The sequence below is a fragment of the Aptenodytes patagonicus genome, chromosome 5, assembly GCF_965638725.1.
Source record: "Aptenodytes patagonicus chromosome 5, bAptPat1.pri.cur, whole genome shotgun sequence".
Classification (NCBI taxonomy): Eukaryota; Metazoa; Chordata; class Aves; order Sphenisciformes; family Spheniscidae; genus Aptenodytes; species Aptenodytes patagonicus.
The window spans coordinates 37,500,918-37,518,257 of NC_134953.1; the positions used below are offsets into that span (position 1 = coordinate 37,500,918).

General features: G+C 38.0%; 1 protein-coding gene across 3 annotated transcripts in view; it reads left to right on the top strand.

Moving 5' to 3' along the window:
- MYPN (myopalladin) overlaps window positions 1–17,340 on the top strand; it is a 77,814-nt gene that overhangs the window by 50,738 nt on the left and 9,736 nt on the right. For all 3 annotated transcript variants that reach the window (XM_076339379.1, XM_076339377.1, XM_076339378.1), the window contains exons 12-17: window positions 484–631; window positions 12,790–13,011; window positions 13,549–13,698; window positions 14,626–14,705; window positions 15,224–15,350; window positions 16,895–17,102. In XM_076339379.1, coding sequence (XP_076195494.1) covers window positions 484–631; window positions 12,790–13,011; window positions 13,549–13,698; window positions 14,626–14,705; window positions 15,224–15,350; window positions 16,895–17,102 — 935 coding nt within the window. The remainder of the gene's footprint in view (window positions 1–483; window positions 632–12,789; window positions 13,012–13,548; window positions 13,699–14,625; window positions 14,706–15,223; window positions 15,351–16,894; window positions 17,103–17,340) is intronic.

Sequence of the window (17,340 nt, forward strand, 5' to 3'; positions counted from 1 at the left end):
TGATGTTAGGTGTCATAAAAGGGTGAGAGAAATGAAAGCAGTAAAAGTTCATGGAAAGAGTAAATGATCAATGAAGATGTGAGATAAAGATCAATGAGAAATTGTATTAACTTTTAAATTATTGCCTGATACAGTAAAATGTACAAATTGTATACCTATGGTAACACCTATACACATTTCTTTAGCATTCATTGTGACATCATTATTCCAGGATAAATATAAATGGAACTTAGCTGCTTATTATAGTATTATAATGCTTATTCTCTTTAAGACGTGTGTCCTTAATTCCTACTGGCATGGGAATAGGACGCACCATTAAAACAGTACCAAAAAAAATCAAATCCCATATTGTGCTTTGGCTTCTACATAAATAAATAATAGGTTCCTCCAGACAACTGAAGCGTAACATATCATATCACACAGGTGAAAAAAAAATATATATACTGGTTGCTGCATATTAGTATCAGAATTTTCTTTTAATAGCCCAACCCAGGGATTAACAAAGAAAAATCTGAAGCCTCTGCCATTAGCAACAGATGATTCTATTCGGGAAAATAAAGCTGCACTTGTAAAGGACCTAGAAAGAAAACTGCATTTCAGAGAGGATGTTAATCAACAAAGTAGTCAGCAGGTAAGAAAATCGAGTGTTATTAGAATAAATTTCACTCATGAACAAGATATGTATTATGACTTGTGAAACAAAAGGTGTTTGTGTGGTTGAGCTGCGACACTACTTTGCAGAGTAAAGTTTTGTGGTAAGTACTGGTTTGGAATAGCTAACTGGAGCTTTAAATAGGAAGTATGAGGGGATGCAGTTGTAGAGGGTTTACTTTGTGACTGAGTAGCATTTTTAATTTCTGATCATCTCTATTAGAGACCGGTGGGAATGTAAAACTTTTTTCTTTTCATGGAAGCTTCTACACATTGGATCTCATTTTTTCACTTTACAAGTTGCTCAACTCATTGCACAGATACACATTCATACACTGTATATTTTTAAGACAAATTAAGGAGTAAAGTAATCAAACTGTTTAAGAAATGGTTTCTGGTTTTGCTTTGGTTGAACTAAAATGCAGTATTCAATTTTTAGCATTAAACCTATTTTTCCAAATCTCCCAACTTATATGAATTGACAGGGACTTGGTAGGAACTTAATAAAGTTTTTGGTAGCTGTTACTGGCATACACCGAACTTTAGGCCTAGCATTACTAGAGTTTAGCAAAATAACAAGCCTTTTACACAGTTCAAGGAACTAAGTATCAGTTCATTCTTAACTGGAATCAATCAATTCACCGGATCTGGGCAGTGTCTATGAAATTAAAGAAGAAATAAAAAATGAAATAATATTTTGAGGTTGAAATCACTGTAAATCAGGTTCAACCACCCTCAAATAACAGTAGGACACACTAAGGACTGCTAGATAGCTTTCTGTCTGTAGGTGGTTATGCTACTCTCACCTTGGCCATGGAGCCCCGCACAGCTGTCCCACCAGCTCAGGCTTAACGCAGCAAATAATGGTTTACCCTGATCTGTCATCAACAAGGGAACTTTTCACAAGGTCTATTAGCCCTTCTGACAGAGAACATGCAAAGATAAGCAAAAAGCCATGGAGTCTCTGGAGTAAATTACCCTCTGTGGACAACTGCAGTGTAATCCCTGTTTTTTTAATTTTGCTGTTGACCTTTCTTTCTGACAGATCATGCTGCCAAAGCACTTTGAGTAAAACAACTGGCAAGCAGTATGTTTCACAGATGAATCACAAGTGTTACAATTTGTACTTGCTATGGTAGTAAGACAAATTATTTAGAGAGCTACTGTGAAATACCAATCAGTCTTTCGAGTTAACTGCATGATAACCCCTTTAGAAACAATGATCCTACTAGTGTCAAAGTTATCTGCTGACAGCAGAAGTTATTTATACACTTATTTGCTATTCTGCATGAGACTAAACCAAAATCTTGATTCCCAAATCCCCCAAACACTGAAAAACTTCAAAGCTGGCACTTTTCTAATTGTTATGGTAGTTAGAATGCCAATGGTAATGAACTAGAAAACAATTTTAGGATTGCTCAATATAAGTTCCCTCATTTTCCCCTCAGTTCCCATCTTTAATCACTTCTGATTTTATTCTTCCACATCCAGGAAAACCACTGCTCAGACTGACCCCAGCAAATTCAAGTCTGAGTTTTCTCCTCAGTGAAAGCAGTGATTATTTAAAGAGATGAAAGGATGCATAGTATTTTCCAAAATTCCTATCACTTTGCCATTTATAGAACAATCAACATCGTGTGAATAATATGTTGGAGTACTGGATTCACACCCATAGATTTTGTCCTGTTTTTTCCTCTTGTAGTTACCACAGAATTTAAAAGGAGACATTTTCATCCTATATATAGCATATCTGCATTAAATTGATTATTATAATGGTAGGGAAGGGCTTCTTACTCACTTTCTCATAAATACAAATGTAACTCTCCTCTGTATGAGAGATCACTGCATACTGAATGGAGTACAGCATCCAATAAGAATCTCAAAGTGTTGGCTTCTTTGTATTTTCTACATGGTATTTTAAGAATTCCTTCTCATAAAATGTGTCCTATAGCATATTTTTATTTAGAGAATTGTATTGTAACCCCGTATTTCAATAGCAGCATTTGGTCCCATTTACAGTATCTACAGAGCACGTAGGGATCATCTAGAATGAAAGCTGCAGATGACAAGTCTGTGTCTTAAAATACTGGTATTGTCTTATATTACTACATAAAGTGCAACAATGACATGAGTGATTTACATCCTGGTGCTCTATTTATTATCTATCATTGACTTCCATATGAAAAGTGTTTAGCTTACAAGTCAAGATTTTCCTAAAGTGTCAGCATTATGCACTCAGCATGATATCTTATAATCCAGATGTACTCCTTCTGTTTCATCCAGTACATCATTCATCACCAACCATAAAAAAATCCAGAATCAGAACATAGTTGGTAGTTTTGCTGATGTTGCATGAGACAGAACAGATTAGTCTCTGGTCTTCTACAGCTATGATAATCATGCAGTGCTGACAGAAATACAAATATGATTTTGCTAAGATTCTAGCTGCAACTTTGATCAAGTACATGCACTAACAAGCTGTCATTTTTACCAGAAAAAAACACCATACCTGTCATTTATGCAGATGGTAGTATGCTATATTGCCAGGTGAAATTTCATCACAATTAGGAGCGTTGAAAAAAAGAGGTTCAGTTATACCAAACGTCTTCAGTCAGATTTGCTCAGTTCTTTCAAACAGAAGAAAGACTAAATGAGGATTAGCTTTAGGCAATTGCAGGAAGAGGTTAGGACAAATCCCAGGATATAGGAGACTTAACTCAGTTTCTTCCTTGGCCAGTTGAATTCATAACTCTTAACTCCCGTAAGGACAGCCTAACTCCTTGCCAGTGGGTATGTGTACTGTTGGTGCTGTCCCAGGTTGCACAAATAATTAAGCATTCTTTATCAGCAGGATAAAAATCTGGAAATTCCACCTTTCAGAATAGCTCCCTTAACAGGAGACCTGAGCCTTTCTCTCACCTTCTCCAGCTCAATGAATAAAACTTAAGACTTCCAGGCAGTGTGGAACAGGACCTCCTTTAGCAGGACATTTCAGAGAGCATTTCAGCTTAATGGTTAGGGTTGTTTGAGGAAGCTGCTAGAATCCTTTCTTCCAGTTGTGTGGAGAAAAGAAACAGAGACAGACTGAGAGAGAGAGAGAGAGAGAGAAAGAAAAAGAGACTCACTCTCCTGCCTAGGAACGAGGATAAACACCTGGATTCTTGTCCTTGCTGTAATGGATGTTTCAGTATTTCTGCAAAGTCAAAGAGGACAAGAAGGACAAAGAACTTCCCTGTCCACTCGTCTCTGCCCCCATAATGTTTTCTTAGCATGGAGCTCAGAGCTTCCTCTTGGAGACTGAGGTTGAAATCCTCTGAGACAAAGCATCCAAGTCTCATAACCTCAGTGACTGTCTGGGCTACTGCACCATTTGATGAAAGGAGAGCACTGCCAGTGTTATCTCCACTTCCCAAAATCTGTCAGTCTAGTCCATTGGGCCTTTTATCTTCCTTACAAGTAAAATATCTTGGTAATGTTCAGTTAGAATACATCATGTAGAAATAAAAAGGTGTGTGGGGAGAAAAGGGCAAGCAGAGAATTTGCGGGGATTTTGGTAAATGGAAAAAAATATAAATGTGTAATGCAAACTGATTCTTTTACCCTGGTATTTGAAAACATTTACAGACTTCACCAATGGGACTATACATAGAGGAAATTCAGCTTTACAGGCAAAACTTAGAAATTAATGATATTATCTCCTCAAAACTTTACTGTACAAATAATATAAAATAGAAAAATGAGGTAATTAAACCTCAAAATCCTAGACACTAATAAAAATAAAGGAATTAACTGTGCAATAATAAAGGAGAGTTAAGTACCTGGGCCTGGTTTATACCTTTTGGTTATAAGAACTACAAACTGTGCTCACATATCTCTGTCATTTACTATGAAGAATATCATGTGGCAATGCTGGTTGGTTGCGTCTTATGTAAGACCCAGATAACAGCGTGGTCACTGCCTTATTTTTAGGACAAAGAGTAAAGCTACAGCTGTTTAGACAATTATGCACAGCCCTCACATGAATATTCTTTACTTTTGCTAGGGAATGCTTTATAACAGATTTCAGAGCAGAAGAGATGCAGGGTTTGTCCAAAAGCTTTTAGATCATTAAAAACCACGGCCTGTAAAGCCATATGCAGAACACAACTCATCACACAGGCCACATCACCACTAACACCTCAACACTGATCAAACAGAATCATCTCCTTGCAGTTCGCATACTAAGCAGTCAGCCTCAGAAGGGTCGCAAGAATCACCAAGAGCTCTGTTCCCCAGAGCACAAGAATTACACTTAATTCAATCACTCCAAAAATCTTGCTCAAAAACAAGCTTCACATTATCTCCCAAAGGTCAGCAAACGTAGGCAATTTTGGACTAAGGATGGGAATTAAACCCCAAGGAGTCCTCACAGAAGCTTGTTTGCTCTGTACTAGAAATGAGAAGAGATTTAAGAACCTGTCCAAGACAAATTACCAGATCTTGACATTAATAGGTATAAACTCCCAATAATCGTGGGAATGAATAGTTGAACAACCACTTGTAGCTGTCTTCTCAAGAACTAGATCTAATCAGCAACAAAGTACAGACGGGTTTTCCTGGTAGGGATCCTGGCTTGCAGAACTCATCACCTAGGAAAGGGAACCCATCACCTAGGAAAGGGAACCTGAGCTCCTCATGTTTTCACACACACACCTAAGCTGCTCGCTCCAGCTGATAAGTCTGTGGGAGTTGGAGATGCAAACCTCATTTGCTTTCTCTTCTGTTTTCCTCTTGCTCTATCACTTTGAGCTGAACTGTATTTTGAATATTGTCTAGCTGTGTACCACAGATGACTTGCCAGACTCTTCAAAGGTTTGTGCTTACATTTGGATAGCATGATATTCATGCCTTGTGCCATGTAAGAGGGCCCAACTGCAAGAAATAAGTCGCTTCAGTGATACCTCTCCATGGGACATGATAAGTGAAGAAAAGCATGCATATTAGATCTGTTGGTTTTTGATTCTCACTGCTGAAAGAGAGAGGGAGGGGGGGAGAGTGAGAATCCAAAATAAACAGAAGATTTCAGTCAGAGTAGCCTACATTAGACGTTGAAGCCAAGGAGTGTTATAGCTTGGAAACAGACACTGAGATGCAATATATGCCAGTTTCTTAGATAAACTGCTAACTGGATTTAGAGTAACTCTGCCAAAAAGCCAATCTAATAAAAGTTACAAAACTGGGATTAAATTGGGAAATTTGTGTGGAGTTGGCAATGAGTGGCAAACAGAATTATGTTTTTATACAGTATATGAGAATCAACATTCAAATAAAGTTCTTCTAGCCTTTCTATTTGTGGTAATTTCCATGGGTTACTATGCTAATGTCAGAATATTTTGATGCTACAAGCTTCTACTAACTGTAAGCATGTATTTTCACTAAGATCTGAATCCTGCTAAAGTCAACAGCAAGATGGGTTTTAACTTCAACAGATCCAGGATTTTAGAACTTGTATTCACACACAAAGGTGCTTAAAAACTTACAGGAATTACTACAGTCTGTGCAATTCCCCTTTTTGCCAAAAAGGTTCACAGGTAGCAGAAGGATCCAGGAGCTAGATTACTTGACTCAAGATCTAGGAGAACATGATCCAACTACCTGCTCTGTCACAGACTTTCTATGTTATCTTAACAGGTCACTTAGCTTCTTTAGGCCTCAATTTCTCATATGTAAAATGCAGGTAACAGCCCTGCCCTGAAGGGTGCCTTGCTGTCAGGTGCTCCTAAAATTATGGTGATGGGGCCAAATAGATCAATCACGGAGACAAAATGAGGTGAATCTGTACCTTCAACGAGACTTGCATTGAGAGAAGGTTTTGTTTGCCATACTGGTCAAATTACAACCATCCAGCAGCACCCTACAACAATATTGCCAAGGCAGTGCAAAGGCTAGCGGCTCCCCAGAAGAAAATCTGCATTTCACTTCTCCACCTGCCCCAAATTCCCACTAGCACTTCTCTTTTTTTCTTTTTCTTCCTTTTGAGTTAACTTTCTTCTAGCTCACTCCTGCAGAACAGGTCACTGTGGGATCGGATGACCGCCAGTGATGGCGGGAGGGACATGTGGGAGCATATGAATATGAGCAGGGAGGGAAGCAAGGGAATGCTGCTGCTAGCACAAGCTGGCAACTAAACTGGTTCAGCTACATTGTCAAATCATATACTGAATACGCTATACATCTCTGTGTCAATAATGCTGCACAGCTCACTTACAAGGTGCTACTAATGACTAGAGAAAAATGGTACAGATCTGCTTAAGACACATATTCACCAGTGCATTTCCTGGCTTTGCTCTGGCTGGTTTTAACAGTCTTTTACCCTTCTACTTATAACCTGCCAATATCAATGCCGCCATCACTGCCTACTCCCCTGTTGCTAATGCATGTAAGTGAAATATCCAGGTTTCAAAAGTTACAGTCTACTCAGCATATATAGATAATTTTATACAATTATATGTATTATATATATTCTAATTTGTACAGAATATTTACACCTCTAGATAGGAGCTTGAATTTTAGTTTTCTAACTGGGAGATAGCACAATTTTAAACATCTGGCTACTATATTAAACAAGTGTCTGAATTCCTGTCTGTAAAATTTCATATTCCAGGAAAGTTGCCAAAAAGCAGCTGAAACCCTACATTTTTGACCCCAAAACAGAGCTTGAACTTTTGTACTCTTTCTCTTAAGTCTCCCCAGTATGCTGAACTGCAGCCTAGTTTTAACATTGTACCCAGTGATCACATGGACTTGTTCTTTGTGTGATGCTTTACGAAATACTTGTCTGAACCACACTTTGCCCTACTCCACTTATGTAACCACATTCAGAAATAGCTTTATGGCTTATGTGATAAAAACAGCTCTTCAGAAAGCTATATTAATAACTATTTTCTGTTCTTGCTAATCCTAGAAGAAAATCTACCAAACAAGCAAAAAACTCCAAGATTATATTCTCTATACAACTGTGTATTTCCACTTATGTCAGAGATTCCTGTTCTTTCTAAGAAGTTTGGTATAACACCTTCAGTCTATGTATGATGGTGTTAAAATTTTCACAGCAATGTTAACTTAGTCTTGTTGGTTTGTGTGTAAATTTATATAAGCATATATATGCACACTAAACAACACATTTAGAAAGACAAAGACTGAAGTATGAGCACAACACACAGAAAACACTTTGGGGCTGTGGGAACCCTAACTTCCGTATTTTCTAATTTAAAATGTATTTTTGAATATAACTCCTTAAAATGACCAGTCCAAACGCATGCAGTCAGCCTGCACAGTTCCTAGCCAGAGACTGTTGCGTTAGCATGGAAACACTAATGACTCTTGTGGCTTCCGTGGACAAAGAAGCAGCCATCAGTAATGACAGCCCAGTGTTGATAGTGCAGCTATATGCATTTGTTCTGACAAACTGCTACTTTTATTTTATACCTTTTTCTGTGTGTGCACATACATCCAGAGTTACATGCACTCAAGAAATGTCAAAGAAAACCTGTCCGTGATTAACTTAAAAGTAGCCCCATGAAATACATTCCTTCCTCTATCATATTTTCTACTGCAAGCAGATGTATGAAAAGGAAGAACTGCTCATATTTCTTAATGAAGTAAAGTTTGTAAGAAGTTAGTATCTTCAGCACATCAGTCAGGAAAAAAATTATACACTGTGATCACAGAAAACTTTTTCAGATCTAAAACAGAAGCAAGAAACATTAGGTTAATTACAGTTTGAAAATAATTGCTCTAAGTTTAATTTATGTTAGTTGGTTAGACAACTTAAGACAAACCTGTACCTTGGAGTAGAGTTAATAAAAGATGTTAACTATCTCTATCAGCATTGTTTGGTTTCATCTGTAGGCCATCATGGCTACAGCAACCCTATACTATTAATTTCTTATTACATACCACAACTTCTATGATTCTATGATTCTATGATTCTTTTGGACAGCAATGAATCTGAAAAAAAAAATCAGTATCAAAAATTGCTGACTAAACTCAACTATCTATAAACAATACTGGACTCTTCCATTAGCTTGCAGTATTTCATTGCCTCTTAACTCCACTCTGTATCATTTTGTTCTGGAGTCAATACCTTACTCATTAATGTCATGCCTTGAAAGTGTAATGGTAATGCCTTCCTAGCCCCATTACTTCCCTCTGCCAGAGAGCACCATATGATGAAAAACTCACTTCAGGGACCAAGCAATGATTCCCCAATCTTTAACGATACAGTTGAGGATGTATTAAAAGTATAAAAGTACAATACTGCCTTTTTAATTTGAAACAGTATTCTTGTCATTAGCAATTTTCATTTCCAAAACCTGCTTTTGACACAGCCACCAGAAAACTGAACTAAAGAAAAATTTGATCTAGAGATTAGTTACATCATTCTGAAAAAAGTCATCACGTTCACGCTTTGTAGGTCTAATGAAACATGCATGTAGCTCAATAAAGTTGAAGACTCTGTACAACTAACATAGTCCAGTGGCAGATTTATGTACTGTCATAAAAGAATGTGTTGGTAAGCTTCACAGGGCAGTAAATAACTTGTCTGCTGACTTCCAGATTATGGAGATTGAACAGTTTTGTATGTGGGAGCAGATGCAGGCCCCTTACTTTCTTCCCTTGTTCTTTATTATGTTGCACTTAACAAATAAAAGGTGTTGGCTCTTCCAAAAGCCCTCTTCCAATTTTTAGTCTTCTAGACTACTGCTTTCAGTTGCTATCTGACTCTGAGAAGTCTTAACACTTTTCATCCCCGCTCATTTTATTCTAATCTGAGCTCAGAGTTGCCCTCTCAGAGTAAAAATTCTTCACGAACTTACTGTGTCTAGCTTCTGAGATAACCAATTTGTGAGTCACTTCACCTACTCTGTCCATCAGCCCTGTTGCCCTCTAAACATACATAACACTTGAAAAATGGCTTATCTTTACAAAGGGAGTAACAGTGCTCAAAAGTGCTCAAATATGGTAAATGAGAAACATGTATGCAAAACGGTGTATTTAGCTTTATAATTATGCTGTCATATAAGCAATATCCAGAAATAATTACATAATTTTTGAGAGGGTCATCACACAATAAACAGTAACATGTTTAAACAGGCAGAAATTAGACTCTCTTTATGATACTTGTTATATTGCCCTGGCCTTTATTCATGTGACAAATAATTAGATGATGGAAAGGGAAGGAGGGAAAGAGATTACCCCTAGCTTAATTAATCCTTAATTAGCCTCCACATTTCCAAAGGCCACACAGCATGTGAAATCCCTGAAAACAATTTCATTCTTAGAAGAATTACATATAGTATCTTCAGGTCCTACTGGAAAATTCAGAGACTCAAGGTAATCCTTTCTCAGTAGGTACAATTTTTTTGCCACAGATTTTGCTCTCTCCTGTCAAGAACTACCTAAACAACATGAAGGAAATTATCAAATCTCTCAAAGAAATGGAAGGAAAACAAAACTTCAAATATGTTCTTCAGTACATTGCTGGCAATGAAGTATTTAGGTCTGAATTCCTTAATTTACGGGAGACTCTAGAACCAAAATATGACTGCAGTCCATTTTGGTGACATGGCTGCTGCTTAAAACATAGTAGTCACTCCCTGATTTTTACTTGCTTCTTCATTCCTAAAAACACACAGGCTTTTTGTCAGTATCAAGGGTAAAAGACTGATGGCTTAACTTTCCCTTAGAACACTATAATCAGCTCTCACCACCTAAAGGGAAAAATGATCGCTTTGGTTGGTCAGAAATCGGAGAATCTCCGGTTTTACACTGGCTTAACTGAAATTAGAATTTGATCTATTGAAGTGATTTGTTGAGACATGCTGTGTGAAAGAAAAAAAGCTCAACAAGATGAAACTTTATAAGGCTGTTTGCTGATCACCAGCTGTTGGCCAGCCCACAGAGGAAACAAAGCCAGCTAAGAAAGTGGATGATACCATCTAGTGGCTGGCTCCCACCCTTTGGCGCATGTCTCGCACACTTCTACAGACCTGCAACCTCAAAAACTCCCGCTTGGCAAAGCTGTACTCCTAGTGGTACATTTGAAGAAAGTATCAGAGCAGACTGTCCCTGTCAGAGTGGAGGGAAAGTGTTAAAGGTAAGGCAGGTATCTTGAAGAGGGGACCCAGCAATCTAAGCTCCCTGTGAACGCTCTTGTTACCTTGTAATTATCGGCACGGCTCCAAAGCTGTGTGGAAGGAACAGCCCTGCAGCATCAGAGAAGAAGGAAGGAGTGGAAGGAGGACTCAGTTTCCAGTAAAGAGAGTTCATTCATCAAAGTCCTTTCCTCCCTACTCTGAGCTCTCCGCCTTTTCCTACCATAGCTAATCTTTACTAGACCTGACTGTACAGCAACCCCCCAAAAAAAAGATTTTAGATTAAGAGACTGATACACAACATCTACCATTACAGTAACAAAATCAGGTATTACCAGGGTGTTTATTCCACCATGGCAATTTCCAACTTTTTTTACTTCATGGCTGCCATGTTTTCCTCCTCTCACCCCCAAGTCTTACAGACCCCTGTTTCCTCAAAACTCCCCTGTAACCTCTCAAACTTTGGCCAGTTCCACCTCCTTGGTCTCCTGAAGAAATCAGAAGACTTTGCAGCTAAAATTCTGTGCTGCCTCTCCATCTTTGCTCCTTACTATTTGGGAACTACTGGTCAAGAGCATAATCAGCAGTATGATGGAATGGCTAAATGATCAGGGATGCAAGTCCCCGTGATTTGGGATCTTTGCTGGTTCTTTAATTAACTTTCTATAAGATTTCAGACGACACATTTTCTGAACCTTGTTTCTTCAGCAAATGGAATATATCTAAGGATAGGCTATGTCCTTATTTACTATTCACCAGTTTCTGAAATTCTATTTAAAAAATAAGAATTGCACTTTTGGAATTGCTCAAGTATTTCTCTTCCAAACCACAGACCATTTCCTTCCTATAACAAAGCAACAAAACCCATCGTAATAGCACTATCTGACAGATTAAAGTGGGATTCTGAAGATCCAAGCTTGCCACAGAAGTAGAATAAAACATAAGCCTGTTCTCAGAGATGTCAGTGCCCTTCAATAGAAGCAGGAATGCAAGCTCTGGACTTACAAACTGCATAAATCCAGGTCTGAGCAAACTCATTTCGTTACTGCTACAGGCCTATATATGGTAATACAAATTTCCCCACAAGACAGTTTATAATGACTTAAGCAAGATATTCTTGCAGCTGTCTATGTTAGTGTAGCTAGGCAGCGTCTGCTACCAGAAAAATCCATTCAGGTGTAACTGTAGTGGTCACCATGCCCAGGATAAACATTGGTTTGGTCTCAAAAACTGAAGCTGGCTGTTGGTCTGAAGCTTCACATGTCACAGCAAGAGACATTTGGTCAAATGCCTCTCGGTCTAGACAAGAGACATCCTCATGCAAAACAGAGTAGTAATGAGAGGTTTCTAATTGAATTCAGTGGATTAGGAGGAGGCTCATAATCACATCAAACTATCTGGAAATGGTCATTTATGTAGGAATATACTGTTTTTCTTGCATCATCTGTTTAATCTTCTAAAGATTTAAATGTGATATGTTTTGCTTTCTCAGTTACACCAGCTAGAAATCTGGTCAAGTTTTAACCTGAAGGTAAATTACTCTGAAAATATTTCACTTTCTTCCTAGCTTTCTCTTTTAGTAGGTATAGTTTTCCTTATTTAATTCTGAATTGAAATATATAGCAGTATTCATTTCTATAATTAGCAGGTGAGTAATATTTGAACACAAAATCCTCAAAAATGTGGTATATTTTAATGATCTTTTTTGATGAACAGTGTGCAAGAGTATAGTTTTTTCATAGGGACTTAGCAGAATTACATGTTTGATTGTTTAGCTGCCTTTGAAAAACCTCAGTTTCATTAGTTACATTCTGCAAACTTAAGATGCAGTGAGAATCTGTGTCTGCAGACTAAATTCAGACTGTTTCAATATGTCCTAGTCTACGTAGGTTTTTTTATTTTCACTCATTTTAGAATTAGTCTAACGACTAGATGCAAACGACTGCAAATACCACAGAACACGACTCGTCTTGTTCAGAACCATGCCTCTCTCACTCTGCAGGAATACAGGATATCAAGCTTTGAGCAGAGGCTGATGAATGAAATAGAATTTCGCCTTGAACGTACCCCAGTGGATGAATCAGACGATGAAGTCCAACACGAGGAAATCCCTACAGGCAAATACATAGCACCAATCTTTGATAAGAGACTCAAGCATTTTCGGGTAATGGAAGGATCTCCTATTACATTCACTTGCAAAATAGTTGGAATACCTGTTCCCAAGGTAGGTCATTCTCACTGTTAGCGGTAAAGGAATAAAAATCAACTACACGCTATTTTCTATACATCCCTCTGGAAAGTCTCACTCCTAAGAACATGGCTCTGTGGAGAGAGCTCTAAAACAAATTATTCCCCCCCAGCTTTCTAAAATAACAATATCTGCTCCTGAGCATGTATCAGGCTTTGATGTACTGTATGCACTGCCTCACAACCACCTGACTCCAAGAGAAACAGAACTTCATAAACCCCCAAAAATTAACTTCTTAGAAAGATGAGAACTGATCTGAGATAACCAGTAATGTGTCTATAGCCAAGAAAAGAGAACCTGACAGGCCCAGCTATGTGAAGGAGATACGCAGCTTTCTGAGTTCAACCTGGAATCATTCTATTTCACATTGTAACTGATCTGCAAATTTTATAATATTCTAAAATTTTTACTAGCAATCGGTCAACTTATGTCATGTTCTTATCTACATTTTTTCTAGTTGCTATTCCACTACAGAGCAAGTGTTAAGTCACTGGGGGGGTCTGATCACTACAGGTATACTGGTTCAAGGATGGCAAGCAGATTTCGAAGAAAAATACGCATTTCAAAATGAACAGAGAAGAAGATGGAACATGTTCTTTACATATTGAAGCTTCTACTAATGATGATGATGGCAACTATACGATTATGGCTGCAAACCCACAAGTAAGGTGTTTTATTTTCCTCTACAAAAATGCTTCTTTCATCTTTTCCTAATATATGTTAATAGGAACACAGATTGGGCCACCTAGTCTGACATCGAGTGGTGACTGTATCAAATTTCAGATGCTTCAGAGGATAGGAGAGGAAACCATGTAATGAAGAATGACGAAACTATTCCCCTACTCTTACGCATCCCAGTCACAATCACTAAAGACATTTTTTTACCTTAATAACTCCTGCTCCATCTTCTGACACCCCGCCCCAATGCTGATAGATACCTTTTGAGATGAGGTGGTAAGACAGACATGGTATTTCAGGCAGAAAGAATAGAGCAAGGGGAAAAAAAATTTACACCAAATTTGGAAGTGTTACCAAACACAATTATTCTTTATTTAGGATGCAAAGATGTGGATCTGCAAATAGTCTCATCCCCTAATACCATTCTCCTTCACCCTATGTGCTAGCTTAGCTGTTTATTTAGCAGTACACTCAAGTGTATCAGGCAACTTTTTCCAGTTTAAATTTTTCCTTTTTTCAGAATTATATTTCAGCCCAACTACTTTTCAGTTTCTGTGTGGCTGCATAAACAAGTATGCTAGTACAAAGATACTAGCAGACAGTACCTGTGGAGACACAGTGGCAGGAATTAACAAGCAGGGATAGACTGGTTTACATAGCACCAATGCTAAATGCATTGCCACAGCCTTGAAGAGTCTGAGAAACACACTGCTCTAGACACAAAGAAAACCCTGCCTCAACTGCACTCCACTGCATGCTAATAGCATTTGCTTTGAAAAAGTAATATTTACACTATAGTTCAGTTACTTTATAAAAATAAATCCTAATGCATTGTAAATGTTAAATATTTGTACTTTAAAATGAAATGAGCTATTAACCAACTATTAATTCTGTTTCCATTGTGATTTGCAGGGGAGAATCAGTTGTTCAGGCCACCTGATGGTTCAGAGTATCCCTGTTCGGGGCCGAATACCAGCAATTCAGCCTCACAGGTAAAAGGAAAGACAAGTCCTTCAGACCCTCTTTATGCTTCTTACTGAAGGCATTCAAAGTAACTAGCTACTGTACTTCAATGCACTCTGTACTTCAGTTCTCAACCATAAAATGGAAATAACAGCAGCAGTTCCCTCCCAGCAGGTCACTTCTAGAATGTAACATTTTTGAAGGTCATCTTCAAATACAGGGAAGTTTAAGTGTAGAGCATTATTTCATTTACCTGTTGCAGTGGAGTTAAAGGCAAGGGATGGATTAGCAAGATGAAATTCAGCCAAAAAAGCAAAAAGAAGTAAAGGACAGCCTGGGAATCCTACAATACTACACCATATAGTTAATTTGATAATCTTTCTAAATGGAAAATATGCAAGTATTAAATTACAATCAGTCCATTTCTTTCTGCCCTTTTATTTAACTCAAGCTATCTGTTCATTCTTTTCCACAATTTCTTCCTTTTTTTAAGCATTAGGGAAAAAAAGTTTGACTTCCAACCATACATGCAATTTTTGTGTTGCAGAACACGAGCCCGGGTACCAGAAGGAGACAAAGAGGCAGTTCAAGAACGCTTTTTCAGGCCATACTTTCTACAGGCTCCAGGTGACATGGTAGCACACGAAGGGCGACTTTGTAGGTTGGATTGTAAGGTATTAACTGTTTGCTCTGTTCATTCTCACTTTCCCTACCTCTGTACATGTATTGCTAGGTGTTTTCGTGTTCCTTATTGCATGTATGAACACTTTCTGTTAAAGTTTTAATGCTTCATTTTAAAAAATTATTTCTTATTGCCATTGCCTCTGAGCTGATTCAGGGGATTTCTTTTCAACACACACTATATGGAATGAAAAACACAGAAAACACAACCCCAGAAATAGAAGGCTTTACTTACAAGGTTGTTCAAATTACTAGATATGTTCACCATGTCCTTTACCAGTCCGAACTCCAGAAGTTCATCTGGGAATGACAGGTCCTTCTGCTCCATTATCAGATTCTTGAACATAATCCAGAATAGCACAAAACCGTAAGAAAGAGAGGATTCAGCATGTTGTATTCTGTTCAAACAAATGTTCCCATTGTATTGACTGAATTACTGAAGATTAATACTCCCTGAAAAGAGGGAACAGAGCCCAGTTCATTTTACGCTTCTCCAGCATGCACAGATGCAGAAACATCCCCATTTACAGATTCAAATCCCCACATGAGAGAGTTGTCAGAGATTAGAGTACACGGAGTGAACATCCTGCTATTGAACAGCTTTAAGAAAAACTCATCTGCTCCAACATATTTTGGTAGTCCCTCTATGTCCCAGTAGCACAGCAAAGGTGGTAGTGCTGACACCGACCTCTTCCACGCTCCAGAATGTCTCCTACCCTAAAGAGGGTAGAAGCTCTGAAGCAGAAGTTAATGCCCTGAAGATGAACAAGATTCATTACTACTTAATTTACGATGTAAAGTTTACTAGGGAGCATGCCAAAGAATTTGGTTATTCTTAGCTCGCTATCCTGGCAGAGCTTGTGAAGCCTTAAAGCATGTCTGGTATTGCACAAACCTGGAAGACAGCAGTCCTCGTTCAGGCAAGTCCCACTTCCCTCTTTCTCTGGTTTGTAGAATATTGTTTGGAAAGCAATATTTTAGACATGAGTAAGTACTTCTATCTATTGGAAAGTTCTTTAAGACTATAACACAGTCTAAAAATCTTTCTAAAAATAATCTATAGTGCTCTAAAGTATGTAAGTTTAACAGCTACAAAGAACTGTATCATTCTTCATCAAAATTTACGAAATACAAAGTCATTTGTATAGAACTCTTTTTCATCTCTGTTAAACTCTGTAGTGGTTTAGATCCAGGGTTTTGATTTATACTCAGCATTTAAAACAAAGAAAACTAGCAGATTACTAGGAGTCTTTTGTGAATCTGATATATAACCAAGTTTCTTCCTTTCTGACTAAGAAAAATGTAGGTATTTCATGCATTTGCTTCTCTTGGGATGTTGTTGCTTGTTTGTTTTCTATTTTTCTCCCTTTTGGAACGAATCAGCAGAAAAACAGAAGCTGAGAAATAAAAAAAACATCTTTCTGTTCTAGATTCTGACATCATTCAGATGGTATCTGAAAAAAAGGCTTATCTATGAATTTACTAAAATCTATTTGTCAGTTTGACATTTGTCTCTAGCTGTTTCACTGTCTGTTAGGTGAGTGGGTTACCAACTCCAGACCTGACATGGCTTCTGAACGGCAAACCCGTCCTACCAGATGGCACCCACAAGATGCTGGTCAGAGAGACTGGAGTTCACTCTCTCCTTATTGATCCTCTCTCACAAAACGATGCTGGAACTTATACTTGCCTTGCCACTAATAAAACAGGACAAAACTCATTTAGTCTGGAGCTCACTGTTGTAGGTAAGAATCACTGAAAAACTAGTCACAATGATGAAGTTACTTGTACGCACTTCTTCAAACTTACCTTACTTAGTTTCCCTATAGACAAGTATAAATAAATAGTTAATCCGTTCATAGTAGGAGAGTTCAACAGCTATAGAACTCATCTGATGGAGGGAAATGAACCTCGTGCTCAGTCGATAGGTACGCTCCTGTTATTAACAGAGGGCTGTAAGAATTCTGTCTCATCATCACTTTA